The sequence below is a fragment of the Acartia tonsa genome, chromosome 11 (assembly GCF_053477335.1).
Source record: "Acartia tonsa isolate MP-2025a chromosome 11, ASM5347733v1, whole genome shotgun sequence".
Taxonomy (NCBI): Eukaryota; Metazoa; Arthropoda; class Copepoda; order Calanoida; family Acartiidae; genus Acartia; species Acartia tonsa.
Window position 1 is genome coordinate 41,471,016 of NC_137270.1, and position 16,516 is coordinate 41,487,531.

The following is a 16,516-nucleotide window of genomic DNA, read 5'->3' on the forward strand; positions in this document are numbered from 1 at the left end:
TTTTGTTAGCCCAGACCTTTGACCCCTTTGGGCTTGCAAAACTGGCAGTTCCTTTTTATATTTTTTTTATTTTAATATCAGCAGAAAGCTGTCTCTAATGTGATGCTCTAAATAACCATTCCAAAACTCCTTAAACACAAACACAATACATTATTTAAATTGGTTGTTATCATATTAAAGTAAAAGAATGGAGGGGACATAAGCTATATATATTTAACTCTGCCCACAGGGCGAGGACCCTTTCCCCATTTTGTATCGGATCTTTAAAACATGAACACAGCCATGTCCCTACATAAGAACATAAAGCAATTTGCTAGCAGACGATAAGGGTCTCCACTCTTTGGATCAGGTAGTCATCTGGATTATACATCTATACTTATACATTTATTGAAATTATGTTTTTTTTTTTTTTTTTTTTGCATGTGTTTGTACTTGCGTAGCACCAAAAACTGAGTTTTTACCATGCACACTCACACACACACACTCACACACACATACATACATACACACACACATACATACACACATACAGAGTTGGGTCTTTGATGAAAGCTTATTAGTAGATGTTAGGAAGAAGGTAAGAAAATGCACTTCTCTGCCCAAAGAGAGGTCATAGATTAGAGGCTCAAATTTAACAAAGGTAGCTGGACAAAGCGCCTAAAAAAAACCTCCTTGTGACGTCATAAAAATGAGGGAATATGAATGAATCTCTTTTTTAAGGGGCTTTCTTTCCCACGTCTCCTCTCATTTCGCTCATTTTTATGACGTCACATGGCTGATTTTTGAGCTACATTAAAAATGAAGTTAAAGACAGGAAGGGATGGATCATTTGACTGTAAATTATATGGACTCAAAGTTCTACTTTTATTGCTCATTCAAAAACTTTGGTAACTTTTACCAAATCTTGATTAGTTGGTTCATTCTAGTAAAGTCAATCTTTAATCCTAATCTATGAATATTTACAATATTATCCCTTCTGTAGATTACAATTAGTGGTTGAAACGTTTTAACACTCATTTTAATTGGCAAACATATCAAAATTATAGTACAAAAGTTTTTAAGCCAACGAATAGGAAAACGTTATTATAAAACTTTTGAGACTAGTGTAATAAACAGCCCAATGTCAGCTTCGCCCCTGGAATAAATTTGTACAATTTTGTAGGTTTGACTTCAACGTAGCGTTTGATATATTTAATATTTATATTTTAGGAGGTTACATTATGCTGTTCTATACACTAGTCCCCAAATTTTTATAATAAGGTTTCTAAAGTGTTGGCTTCAAAACTTATGGGACTTTCTAATAATTGGTTGGTTCATTAAGTTGAGTGTCCAAACGTGTCAACCAATAATTGTACCTCTATTTGAAGTAGCTGTATTTCCTAATTTTAGTTTCGCCTCTTCCTATTTCAACCCTTTCCCTTTTAGCTTCCCACTCAACCATTCTCTCCCACCTATTTTCTTAGGTTTCCTTGTTGTTTAGCCAATTTTTGAAATTAGCAAAAAAGTCGCCCAATGTGTGGTATTGGCATAGAGAAAATAATAAAAGAGAGAAATCAAGGTATTTGGAGGAATAAAATAGGCAGTGGGCCTAGAGGCCTATATTGAGCAATTGCCGCGCTAAATTTTTAGTGTTATTCCACCACTTTTCAAAATGGGAATTTTTTAAAATTAAATGTAATTTCCATACAATTATAGTTGCCGTTTAAAGCATACATCTGATTTTTATAGGATGATATAGAAATATTTAGAAATATTACCAATTCTGATAAAACCTGATAAAAGAATATAAAATTATCATTATTAATTTCTCTTAACTTTGCTACTGACTTTAATTATTACACACATTATTAGTTTATAAGATTCATATTGCAGTCTATCTAACTTTTATTACTTAATAAATAAACGTTTTTACAAATTTATATAAGAACTTGATTGTAAATCATAATAATCAGTTTTTCAGTGCCATCTAGCTTTGAATGTAGAACTAGAATATCAAAGAGTTCATCTAATTTTATTTTGTCTGTATTTTTCTTGTTTTGGATTTTCGTCACTAAAGGGCCAAACCCTGAGGGCTAAATAACATCACTTGAAAATGTTAAAAATATTGTAAAAACGAGTATTATCCTAGAAAAAACGTAGATAGCATTACAGATTATTCACTAATTTTTATTACACAGTTTTGAAATATTTTATTTAATATTTATCCTTAGTTTTCAAGTAAGAATTTGAAGTAGACAACTAGCGATCCTGGTGGCTTACAGCTGAACTATTAATTTTTTTATTAGTAAACATTTAAAAGTTTTATCATGTTAATTAGATTTAAATATTACATTTAAGCTAATTTGAAAAAAAATAAATTTTTGATCATAAAAGGTAAATCCTCCAACAAACTTTTCTACCAGACCAAAGCCGTCCCTGGCTGTTTGTTATTTAAGATCCTAAATCAAATTATATTTTAAATATTTTCTTAAATTTTTTTTAAAAACCTAATAAGTTATAGAATAATGATAATAATAAGAAAAAAAAAATTTTGTATTTTTTTTCTATATATAGAATAGGTTATGATTACGATGCAAAAAGCCGTGGGCGGTTTACATAAATAGCAGACGAATTATTTTAGTAGGGGGGAAGTAGTATTTTACAATGAAAAAGGGGTGAGTATTCATCCTCTTATCCTTTTTCCTTATGGGTATTGGGCTATTTGTTTCTAAAAGCGAAACTTTTCTAAATTAGGGTCGGTATGTCCATACGTCCGTCCGTTGCGGATGGCTTTTTTCGTTAATTTAGGCATGTTACAATTGTCCTATCGATTTTAAACTTTGCATTTTTATTCCTATAGTAGTTCGGTACGATTTAGAATCACTATCAGATTGTCCGTACGTCCATTTTGAACATGTTGATTTTTTTTACTTTTTTATCAACAAATTTGTATGTGATCTAATTATCCGATTGATCTAATTTCTAGTATAATGATTCCCTGGATAACAAAGTACAATATTATAAGCGATGCAACTCTATAATCAAGTCTTAAAATTGTAAGTATGTCATTGTCCATAAACATTATCCTGCATCAAGTAATTTTTAAAACAAATTTACTTACAATTTTACTTCGACTCTTATACATTTATATTATGGTTATTTAGTTCTGACACTATACAAGTGTTAATGTTCGTTTGTCCTACAGTTTCAGAGCTTCGCTTTTATGGATGTTGTCATCCTTGTTTAGATTAAGTCTTGGAATGTTTTTGGGCTATTTTTGCTCTCTTATCCCTTTTAATTACATCTTAAATGCCAGGGGCGCAGCTCCGGAGTCCGAATTCACATATCCAATTATTTATAATACAAAGTAGAACGATGTCTGTCTGTCCGTCTGCCTGAAGCTTTCGGTAACCGCTATACCGCTGAACCGATTGGGCTGCTCTTGAGAGGAACTACCTCTTTTGGCTGAGCCCCTAGAGGCTAAGGGTGAAGCCTGCTAGTTCTATTATATAAAATAATCAGATTGTTTTTGTCTGTAGCTAAGTATATCGCTAACCGCTGCACCGATAGAGATATCCTTAACAGTCAAACTTTTTATAGGTCCAGGTATCTCCTTTAATTGAAAATGAGAGAAGTTTTCGACTTATTCCCCATATTTTGTGCCCTTAGAGACATCTAAGCTGCACTATATATGAGAAAAACAAGGATGACAACATTAATAAAAGCGAAGCTCTGTAACGGTATGACAAACAAACATTAACTGTAATAGAGTGTAGGAACTGAATATACAAAATATTGTACTTTATTGTAGTTGGAATCAGTACTCCAAAAATAAAATCAATCGGATGATTTTATAACATAAAAATTGATATTAAAAAAAAAAAAAACATATTAAAAATGGACGTACGGACATTCTGGTAACGATTACAGAGTTGCTACGCTTTCTAAATCGTAACTAGCTACTACAGGAATCATCATACAACGTTTGAAATCGATAGGACAATTTTAACATGCCTAAATTAATGAAAAAAGCTATCCGTTACGGACGGACGGACCGACCCTAATTATAGAAGAGCTTCGCTTTTAAAAAGGAATATGCGAAGCTCACAATTTGCTTGGTTGTTGGTTCACTGCCTATTTTCTTATTGAACTATTATATGAGCTGTAAAATATAAAACTTTCCCTTTCATTATTCCAAAATATATAAACTTCTAAAATTCCAAAATACATAGATTCATAACATCTATATTTTATATTAGTGGCTACGCCCCTAGAGGTTTCTAGTGTAACTTGAAGGTGGGGGGGGGGGGGCGAGGGGTACCCTCCCCCAAAACCATATCAGGACATATAAGAAGCTACACTGTAAAGGAGAACAGTATTGGTTCTGCGGTTAGTGAGATCCTTTAGTACTTACACACACAGATCTTGTAGCTTTTATAATAGGATTTTAAAAAATAAAGAGGTCTAATCTATAAGGTGATGTAAAATAGTTTATTAATTAATCTATTGCAGACAATTTTCCACGAATATTAAATAAAAAGCATCGAATGAATATAAGTTTTGCCAGCTCGTCAAACCCTATACCTTAACTGGTTTTAATCTTATAATCTATATTTTACTATTCGCAGAAAGCTGTTTATAATACGATGCGATAGATAACTATTCCAAAAGCTTCGCTGCAATACAATTTTATTTTTCTTGTTTTATGCATTAAAAATTTAGAATATACGCACAAGATTGTGCTTTGTTGGCTTTATAAACGGTTAATAAGTTCCACAGAACAATATAGAACAGACAAAGGACTGTTTATTACACTTTTATGATAACGTTTTCTTATTCGTTAGCTCAACATTTTTTGGGTACTATAGTAAATTTTAATTGGTTGGTTGATGAAATTAAGTCTACAGAAAGGGGTAATTTTGTGCATCATCATTTGATCAATCTATTGGCCTTTGTCTTATCCCTTTAGATCCCTGGATGTTAAGCTTTTGATGGGTGGGACAACCCTGGCATCAAAATAAAACAGAAACAAATAAGAGGTAACATGCACGCCCTGGGTAACATGTTGTTCATTCTATATCCCAATATCCTAGAGGCTAGTGGCGAAATATCTCATATCTTTTCGCTATTTGATTTACTATTTTTTAAAAGCGAAGCTTTTCTATAATTAGGGTCGGTCCGTACGTCCGTACGTCCGTCCGTCCGAGATAGATAGCTTTTATTCGTTAATTTAGGCATGTTAAAATTGTCCTATCGATTTCAAATTTTGCATGATGATTCCTGTAGTAGTTAGGTACGATTTAAAAACCTTAGCAACTCTATAATCACCACCAGAATGTCCGTACGTCCATTTTAAACATGTTGATTTTTCTACTTTTTTAACTACAAATTTTTATGTGATCTAATTATCCGTTTGATCTGATTTTTGGTATATTGATTCCTGGGACAACAAAGAACAATAGTATAAGCGAATCAACTCTATAATCAAGTCCTTAAAATGTAAGTATGTCCATAAACATTATCCTATATCAAGCAATTTTCCAACAAATTTACTTAAATTTTGCTTCGACTCTTTCGATACTTTTATATTCTAATTATTCAGTTCAGACACTATACAAGTGTTAACGTCCTACCGTTTCAGTGCTTCGCTTTTATGGATGTTGTCATCCTTGTTCTCTATAAGATAAAAGCGATGCTTGCAAGATTACTTAATTCGCTATAATATTAAGATATTTTTTTCAAATCGCGAAATCTGGGATCTGAAATTTGCGTCATCCTTCCAACCTGACGCATGACAGCATATGACCGGCATTATTTTGTCCACTATCTGTTTAATGAACAAGGATAAATCGATAATGTTTAATGTATGTATGTACATTATTGTACACTAGCGGCTACGCCCCTAGAGGCCTCTAGGGGCACTTGAGGAGAGAGTCGAATTTAATAATTAAATTTCTTATTTTATATTTTAAAAGAAAAAAGTAAAAAAAATTTGGGGGGGGGGCGTAAAAAAATTTTTTTTTTTGGGGGGGGGTGCCCCCCCCTCATTTTTAATATAAGTTAAAAAAATTTAAAAAAAAATTTTGGGGGGGGGAGATTTTTAATTTTTTGGGGGGGTTGGGGGTGTCCCACCCCCCAAGAAAATAGTTATAAACCTTCCCGGGACTTATGAGAAGCTACCCTGTTCAGGAGAACCCGATCGGTTCAGCGGTTAGCGAGATCCTTCGGTACAGACAAACACACAAACATCCTGTTACTTTATTATAAGGATACTTTGTAAACTAGCTTAACTAACGCAGGGAAGTAGGGGACTAAAATTTACACTGGTACCCAGTTGAATAAAGTCTCAAAAACTTTGGGTAATTTTGTTAATTTTTGATTGGTTCGTTGCAAACTAATAGTACCCAAACTTTTCAACCAATATTCCTGAGCTAACAACATGCAGTTTTAACAAGGGATACAGGGAGAAGACATTGGAGGATAAATTAATCTTCCCTCCCATTTATAATGTTTGACATTGAGACGTTTGGTTGTAATAACTGCATCTCCCCATCGCAACCGCCTTGTGCAACCTTTCTATTGGATCATTGAAAATCAACTAATGCAATGGTGTCGCTTATATTAACACAGCCAAGTAGCAGAAAATAATTTAGGAGCAGACGAAAAGGGTCGTTGAAAAAAAAGGGAGGTAGTTGTCTGTATATACATCTATACTACAGATCTGTTATTAGGAGGAAGAAAGGGGTGTATATCTATTAACCATTGTCCTCTCCCTCCCTGGGTATTTTTTGCAACAAAAAGTAAAGTACAAAATTTAACAACTAGTATAAGTACAATAAATTAGGGATATAAAGGGATAAAACATTGGCCTATACATTTCTGTACATACGCAATGATGATACAGAAAATTATCGATTTGTGTTTGAAAATGTTTGAACTCTTAACTTCATAAACCAATCAAAATTCAATAAAAGTCTCCATAATTGTTTGGCCAACGAATGAGAATATTTATTATAAAACGTTGGGGACTAGAATAATAAATAGCCCATTGTCCCCTCCCTCCCTGGATATAAATCATATTATATCAAATAGTAAGGTTTTTGCCGTCCGTTAAGATATCTCAATCCACTGAAGGAAGTAGGAAGTAAAAAAATAGCTTAAAACCGTCCTAATATTTGAATCTGATAATAGAATGGCCTAAAACCATTTCAGGGTCTATGTAAAACACATTACTACTTTAGATATTATCCATAGAACAGTGTTTCACCATTTTAGGGCTCATCAGTATGGCTCAATTCATCAGAGTTATTTTTGCACGTGGCGGTGCTTGAACCGTGATTGAACCCTTATCTTATGTCTTGGGAAGGTTATAACTAGTTTAGAGGAGGGGACCACCATCCCCCTCCCCCCAAAAAAATCCTCTTCGTTTTTTTACTTTTTCTTTTTGAAACTAAAATAAAAATTGAGGAGTAGGGTCGAGTTTTTCCATCCCCAACCACCCCAAGTATCCCTAGAGGCTTATAGAAGACGCCGCTATTTTCAAATGAAGTAAAAATTTTGTTTAGAGCTACTCGAGATATTAGAGATCAGATGCCTTTTATAACAGCAAGTCTGGTATTATTGGTAAGTTCTTTATTAGAGCGATGCGTTTCTATAATTAGGGTCAGTCTGTCCGTACGTCCATCTGTGTGTCCATAACGTATACATAACATGTTAGAATTGACAACTATTTAAAACTTGGCATAATGATTGCTTAGCACAGTTATGTACAAAGTAGAAAGCCTAGCAACTGTATAATCAGTATTTAAACGTCAGGAAGTCCATAAATAACATATCAATTTTCGGAATAATGATTTCTTAGACGATTGGGCACTATGCTAAAAGCTACAACCAAGTCTTAAAATTAAATGTACGTTTGTCCGTTTGGAGCATATTGTATCAAAAAATTATATCTATCTATCTATCTATATATCTATATCTATCTATCTATCTATCTATCTATCTATCTATCTATCTATCTATCTATCTATCTATCTATCTATCTATCTATCTATCTATCTATCTATCTATCTATCTATCTATCTATCTATCTATCTATCTATCTATCTATCTATCTATCTATCTATCTATCTATCCATCTATCTACCTATCTAGGTCTCAGTGCTAATGGTAGCTGGCTATGGTATCCAGAGAACATTTTTCTATCTCTCTATCTATCTAGGTATCAGTGCTAATGGTAGCTGGGTATTGTATCCAGAGAACATATATCTATCTATCTATCTATCTATCTTTCTATCTCTCTTTTTATCTATCTATCTACCTATCTAGGTCTCAGTGCTACTGGTAGCTGGCTATGTTATACAGAGAACATTTTTCTATATAACTATCTATCTACCTAGGTATCTTGTCTTTTGGTAGCTGGCTATGGCATCCAGAGAACATTTTTCCCCGACTCAAAAGTTGAATATGGAACTTATGGAGAGGAGAAGCATGAAATGCAACAGGTTTGTTTGCATTTATGTCTGTTTGTCTGTCTGTTTGTCTATCTGTCTGTCTGTTTGTCTGTCTGTTTGTCTGTCTGTTTGTCTGTCTGTTTGTCTGTCTGTTTGTCTGTCTGTTTGTCTGTCTGTCTGTTTGTCTGTCTGTCTGTCTGTTTGTCTGTCTGTTTGTTTGTCTGTTTGTTTGTCTGTTTGTTTGTCTGTTTGTTTGTCTGATTGTTTGTCTGTTTGTTTGTCTGTTTGTTTGTCTGTTTGTTTGTCTGTTTGTTTGTCTGTTTGTTTGTCTGATTGTTTGTCTGTTTGTTTGTCTGTTTGTTTGTCTGTTTGTTTGTCTGTTTGTTTGTCTGTTTGTTTGTCTGTTTGTTTGTCTGTTTGTTTGTCTGTTTGTTTGTCTGTTTGTTTGTCTGTTTGTTTGTCTGTTTGTTTGTCTGTTTGTTTGTCTGTTTGTTTGTCTGTTTGTTTGTCTGTTTGTTTGTCTGTTTGTTTGTCTGTTGTTTTTTTCTGTCTTTCTGTTTGCATGAAATGCAACAGGTTTGTTTGTTTGTCTGTCTGTCTGTTTGTCTACCTGTTTGTCCGTTTGTCTGTCTGTTTGTTTGTCTGTTTGCTTGTATATATGTATATTTGTCTGTCATATCTATCTGTCTGTCTGTTTGTATGTCTATATGTCTGTCTCTTTGTCTGTCTGTCTGTATGTCTATTCTATATGTTTGTCTAATTTTATGTATGTTTGTTTGTCTGTCTTTTTATTTGTTTGTAAGTCTGTCGTTCTATATGTTTGTCTAGTTATAAGTCTGTTTGTCTGTCTGGTTATTTAAATTTATATGGGGAGGGTTGAAATAATAAAAAAAAATTCTTATAATTTTGTGGGTTTCTACGGCACCCACAAATTCGTTTGGGGAGGGGATAATCACCCCTTTACCCCCTCCCCCTTTATACGTCCCTGCTATCAGCGACAAAGATGAATATAGAACATCTTTGCTTTGAAATGTTTCAAAATATTAGAATTGTTTAAATGCGGAAAGATTAAGTTTAACTGTCAGATACAGATTTCAGCTTACAATGGATATAGGATATAAGTGGATATATTGACAAGAAAAAAAATTGTCGTTAATTTAGCTTGCAAATAAAACCTCATTTATTGGTCTATCTGTGTATCCAGTAGGATGGGGCATTGGGGGTGGATGGGTGGTATCATTTTTTTTGGCAGCTGCAAGTTTAACTTTATTAGGGTTTATGCAAAATTTGATTCAACATCCAAGTATTAATATATCGATTAAGCCAACTGACTCTATTTTATATAAAATATTAAATTTGGTAAAGTACCCATCTTTAAAAAAAGATCATAATTTCCCTTCCAAAATATGATTTTGCCTTAATCAATTATGCCAGGTAAGGAGGGAAATTGTACTAGTCTCCAAAGTTTTTACCCTTTGGTCAAGGATTTGAACTCACAAAAAAAAGACACATTACACCTTAAATTTGAGTTTAGAGTCTACGATCTATAACAACCCTATGCGGCTCCAGTCTCTTTTAACCCTTAACCCCTAAAAACAAAGGTTGTGAAATAAAAGGGTGAAGGAAGCGAAAATTGACTTTGACTCACTTAAAGTCGGAAATTCATTATCAAACAGGGGACTTGCACAAAATTTTTAAATCCTATAGCTCTAATAGAAACTGAGATAACGCCCCCCCCCCCCCCCCACTGACCGATTTAGGTGCGGCAAAAGGCCCGACTGTTAAGGGTTGATATACCTCTACAGGCACATCGAAACAGGCGTTTTAACACAAAGTACCTAGTTGATCACTCAACCCCCCCCCACCCCTTTTAATATGATGGGCAAATGGACAACACTTTCGAAATAGGATATTTTACATTTTAGTTTGTTTTTATCTTTTTTCTACCCACTTATATCTTAAAAGTAAAATTTCAAGTTTCATAAAACTGTTTGTATGTCTATTCATATTTTAGATTTTTAATGGAATAGATTTTATTTGTAACACCAAAGAAAACATCAATTGAACACTAAAACGAAAAATATCGTTTTATAGACAGCTTTCCATGGATATTAAAATTGAAAAATATTAATTAAAACTAATTATGTTAACCCCGACGAGGGGCAGAAGACCCGGTCCAACAAAACTGGTATCAATTTTATGATTTTTATTTTAATATTCATGAAAAATTACGATTTTATACATGATTTTTCATTATGACTGAGAGCCGTTTCAAATCCGGCGGATATTAATTGGTTTCGAAGCCATTCTGAAAAAAAACTTAAACACTCCGTAATTTTTCTAAATATCCCTTTGATGTACTGTGCTTATACGAGTTAAGTAGAATCCAAGTGGATCCAATTTTCCAACCTTCTTACCCCCATAAAAAAAAATAATTACATCACCCCCCTTAAACCTTTGAAACCCCTTATTTTAACCCCACTCATACAATTGAAACCCATCATTTTACCCTACCCTAAATTTGAACCCAACAACAGTTTACCCCTCTAAAACCCTTAAAAATCCTCATTTACTCCCCTCATACCTTTGAGACTCTCATTTTACTGCCTCATAATTTTGAAACCTCTCATTTTACCCCCCCTTATTCCTTTGAAACCCCTTATTCTATCCCCCTGATACCAATGAAACAAATCATTTTTACCCCCTTAAAACCCCTCATTATACCCCATCATACCTTTGAAACCCTTTATTTTACTCCCCTCATACCTTTGAAGCCCCTTATTTTAGCCCCCTTATACAATTGTAACCCATCATTTTACCCCCTCATACCTTTGCAACCCCTCATTTTACCCATTAAAAATAAAAATTCTGGACGTCCCCTGGGTGGTCCACTGTTGATGTAGGGGAAACTACCAGGAAAGTTTTGTTAAGATTTCAAATATTGGGTTTCCTACCGCCTACAAAACTCTGTGTTGGTGTTGCAACAAAACATAGAAAAAAACAAGAAATATATAGCCAGGGAGGGATGGAGCATTGGGCTATTTATTACAAAGTTCTATCGTAACGTTTTCTTATTCGCTCGCTTAATAACTTTGGCGACTTTTTTGATTGGTTGGTTTATTAAGTTGAGTGTTCAAACGTTTTAACCAGTAATTATAATCTTCAGAATGGGAATTCTTGTGTATCATCATTTGGGATGAACATGAATTTATCAGCCATTGTCTTATCCCTTTACATCACTGATATATAACAAGAGGGTGTTTATATTACTTAAAAAATGTCGGCATACAATACAAATGACCAATGAAAGGCCAGTATACATTTCAAAAATGTATACTGGCCTATCATTGGTCATTTGTATAGTATGATACTTTCTTAAGGCACTATTAGCTGCTAAGTATACCAAAATTTCCATATCCATATAATAGATCTACTAGCGGCTGCGCCCCAAGCATCAAGTGGCTTTGTATTTAGTGGGTAGTACAGAATAGAACTTATGGAGAATCTTCACTTATAATATCATGCCGAATCGTCATTGGAATAGTCTTTTAAATCCGGTGGATGAACTATGAATTGTTATAAGGTTTCCTAAATTGTACCTTATTGGTGCAGAAATCATCCTATATCAATAATAGCTATTAAGTACAGTCATGCAGACATTCTGACCTACCCTAAATGTAGATAAGCTTCACTTTAAAAATGGATGTAGAATATATTTACGTGGATATTATGACAGGGGAAAAATAGTCGTCCATTTAGGTTGCTATTCTCCCTGTCATGTATTGGTCTTTTAATTAATCCAGTACAAGGAAAGGGGATGGGGGTTATAATTATTTTAGCCCGCTACGAATTTCACCTTATTAGTGAATTTAAAATTCTGGTGTAAAATCCAAGTAAAAATGTAAATATTGTTGGCTACATTTGAGAAACATATTTTAAATTAATATTTAGAGGCCTACTGAAGTTCGTAGGCCTCCAAACTTCAGACTTTCAACTTTTATTTTACACATTTTATATCCATATATGTATAAGGATTAATAGTTCTTATTTTTCATTTAATTCAAATATGTAAATATATATTTTCAATAGGGAAGCTACTCTATAACTCACTTTGTCTGTTCGTCCGTCAGTCATTTCGCAACGCTAAGGAAGAAATATGATTTTCTCAGCTGTTGATTATTTTGGTAAATCCCCAGATTCCAACCCTTAATTTTTGGTCCTTCGCTATTTATGGATGTTGTCATCCTCAGAGAGAGAGGGGACAATGTGCTGTTCATAACACTAGTCCCCAAAGTTTTATTACAACGTTTTTCTTATTCGTTGGCTAAACAACTTTTGAGACTTTCAATAAAGTTTGATTGGTTGGTTTATTAAGTTGAGTGTCCAAACCTTTTAACCAAGAATTGTAATCTACAGAATGGATATTTGGTGTATCATCATTAGGGATTTGTATCAATTTATTTGCCATTGTCTTATCCCTTTAGATCCATATGTCATCATCGTTTTTAACTTCAGGTGCGCACTGAAGAAGAAGAGCCGTTAAAGTCCACAGAAGAACCAGTTACTGCCGCACCAAACCCAGCTCAGCAAGCAACGACGACATCTGCCGCAGCTCCGCAAGCGGCTGAAAACTCCGCCAACCCATTTAAAGCAAAATCCTCCAATCCATTCCAGAATTATGGTTCTACTTAAGTTGAAAGAGATTGAAAATGTAGGGACGTTCATTTTATTGGAAGGGAAGCTTTTTATACTGCCTATGAAAATAACGTCATACTGGCCTACCATTGGTCAGTCAAAACTTATACTGGCCTGCCATTGGCAATTTAGTCTGTGTATTGGCCTATCATTGGTTATTTGCATTTTATGACGTCATTTATTTTATAGGCAATATACAGAGCTTCTATTAAAGGTCATAATCTGACTTCAATTGTGGAAGGAAGAAAATTCCCCCCTTTCTCCCCCGTTCTAAAAAAATCTTTGAACGCCCTAGATAAATTGTTTTACCTTTCCAAGATTGATTTCACAACGAAACATGTTTAATATTAATAGTTTTCATCAAATATTTTTTTTTGCTTGTTTTAGAGTAGAAAAAATCGTCTATAGAAGTACTAGAAGCTCACATAAAGGTTGTAACAAAACTTAAATAATTATTTATTGCAGAGTATTATAGACAGCTTTTCGTAGATAATAAAATAAAAAAATCATTAAATTTATACCAGTTTTGGTAGCCCAGGCTAAGGCTAACAGAACTTAAAATTTTATTATCATTTTTATTATGATATTCGTTGAAAATTGTCTTTTATACGATGCTATACACGATTTTTCCGTATTGCTAAGAACCGGTTCTAATCCAGTGGATATTAATTGGTTTTAAAGCCATACTGAAAATGTAATTTTCTAGAAACTTGTGTTGTTAATTTAACCCATGGTTGTGTTTAATTATTGTTATAAAATGTCTTCCAAACACAGTGGTTTTTTTATTAGATCAAAAGTACCTAATCGCCAATTTAACTCACTTACCCCTGTCAGATTCTATATCTTATTTTCTTCTTTGACAATTGGAGTTTAATTTCAGAAAAAAAATATTTAAAAAAAAACAAATTATGCCATATAAACCGTTTTTTGTTGTATTATTAAATCTAATAAAAAAACACTGTATATTAACATTGTAGTGTTAGTTTTGTTGTGATTTTATAGAAAAAAAAGTCTTCCAAAATGAAACTTAATTATAGAAATTACTGTTCAAAATTAAATATAATGTATCTTATATCATTAATATGTAGTTTGTATAAAATCATTGCATGTAAAAAAAGTTCTAATATTATTGATTCTTAATAATAGTTATTAATCGCATCGTATTATAGACAGCTTTCCGCGGATATTAGGATTACAAGATTAAAACCAGCTTTTTTTTTGCGCCGAGGGGCGTAAAGCCCGGTCAAACAAAACTGGTATTAAATCTATGATTTCTATTTTGATATTCGTAGAAAACTGTCTGTAATTTGATGATATATATGATTTTTCAGTATGGCTAAGAACCGCTTCTAATCCATCGGATATTAATCATTTTTAAAGCAATACTGAAAAAAATGTTCTCTTAAAATTTAAACTAATGATAATATAATAACAGCAAATTTAATCTTAAAACTCTTCCTTTTAACCCTTAACGGTCGGGGGGGGGGGGGGGCGTTGAACGCCCCCCCATCCGGTTTTTTCTATCTCATTTTCTGTGTGTGAAAGATAAAGAGCCCAAACTGCTTGACTTTTTAAGTATGGGTATGACACATAACTGAGAGTTGGAATTTTTTGAAAATCTCCATCCTGGCGGGCACAGGATGCCAGCAAACCTAGCAGGGTCATCCAGGTAAAGAACAAAAATATTTTTTTGACTTAAACAAAGCATTTTATCTTACCAAATTACTAAAATATCCTTTAGTAGTACATTCTCATCTTAAATACAGGTGTTTAAGTCAATTTCAGGTTTTAGGTATGATCCTGCAGGTCCTGATCCTCCAGGTCTCCAGAAATCTTTTAAAGGCTCCTGTGGCCGCAATTTTTGACTTAGAGACTTCAAATTTTAAACTTAAGCTTTTCTTACATGTCTTGTTAACGTATTAAAATTTCATAAAGATCCGCCGCCGTTTTCCCGCCGACCGCCGACTGCGGCGGCTGGCAGCTGCCATATACAGCTGCGGCCGCTGAAATTTATGTTTGATATTTCAAAAATAAAATTTACATAAAAATAAACATTTTCTGCAAAAAAATTGTTCTTCTAGCTTCAAAAATAAAAAAATTACAGCCGTTTGAAATTTTTAAGTAAAAAAGGACCTAAAAACAAAGGTTGTTAAATAAAAGGGTGAAGGAAGCGAAAATTGACTTAGACTTATAAAAGGTCGTAAATTCATCATAACACAGGGGACTTGCACAAATTTTTTTAGCCCTATAGCTCTAATAGGAACTGAGATAATATGGGGGGGGCGTTGAACGCCCCCCCCCCCCCCGACTGATTAAGGTGCGGCAAGGGGCCCGACTGTTAAGGGTTAATGAAATTATAAAATACATTAAACAAAAATATTTCGATTTTTTAAGTCAAATGTGCTTATTAGGTCAAGCTGTACTTAATTTTGACAATAAACGCATAATTAGGAACAGTTTGACCTAATATGCGCATTTGACTGGAAGCTTGCTCGCATCTTTACGGAATTGTTCGAAAAAAATGACGAGCTTTTATCTTACAGTTAAAAATGTTTAAAATGATAACTATGATAATATAATAACAGTCAAATATGTAACCTAACTTAAAACAATATTTCCTTCTCTTAAAATTAAAAAAAAATATTACCATGATGATTTTATAACAGCCAAATATATATATTTAAAAGTCTCTCTTGAAAATTTACTAAATAATAAGTCTTCTTAAACTTATAACAATTTAAATATAATATTTATAATGTTTAAAATATTGTGTTATGATTTTAAAGCTATAATTGCAATAATTAAGAAATTAAACTTATCAAATTATATCATTATTAAAACATAGGTGTATAAAATTAAAAAATAAGATTTTGATATAATTCCTTTTTATGTTGAGTGGAATAAGCAACTTCCCGCACCCTCCTCCTTTTTTTCCCATACATTTGCTGTTAGTTTTGCTGAGTGTTTTGACCCTGCGGGGCACTCCCAACCCCCATTTGCCCTAACTTTACCCAAAAATTATCAATGTAGGGGTGGATTAATTTATGCTTAACTTACAATTAAAGGAATATCCCAATATCTTAATAAAATGTCTTCCAAAAGTTGAAAATAAATGTCTTCCAATGACTTAAATTATAATAAAGCTTTTAGAAATAATGTAATTATGTTTTTAGAATTTAAAAAAGCATAAAATAAACTATTTGTTCTTTTTCAATTTGTGTGTTTATAATTAATGGATGTCTGTATGCCTATAATACCTTTTAGAGTATGAACTTTAATAGTTATTCATCGCATCGTGTTATACACAGCTTTTCGCGGATATAACAATGAAAAATTATAAGATTAAAACCAAAATTACAGCGAATAAAAAAGGTAATAGTTTTTGGATT

The 16,516-nt window shown here is 33.1% G+C and overlaps 1 protein-coding gene across 1 annotated transcript in view; it reads left to right on the forward strand.

Annotated features, from left to right (window-relative positions):
• Window positions 1-14,796, forward strand: part of LOC145332334 (uncharacterized) — a 44,953-nt gene extending 30,157 nt beyond the window's left edge. The window contains exons 13-15 of the mRNA XM_080177330.1: window positions 7,545-7,602; window positions 8,379-8,483; window positions 12,948-14,796. Of these exons, the coding sequence (XP_080033456.1) occupies window positions 7,545-7,602; window positions 8,379-8,483; window positions 12,948-13,124 (340 nt within the window). The 3' untranslated portion in view covers window positions 13,125-14,796. The remainder of the gene's footprint in view (window positions 1-7,544; window positions 7,603-8,378; window positions 8,484-12,947) is intronic.
• Window positions 14,797-16,516: the final 1,720 nt, after the last annotated feature.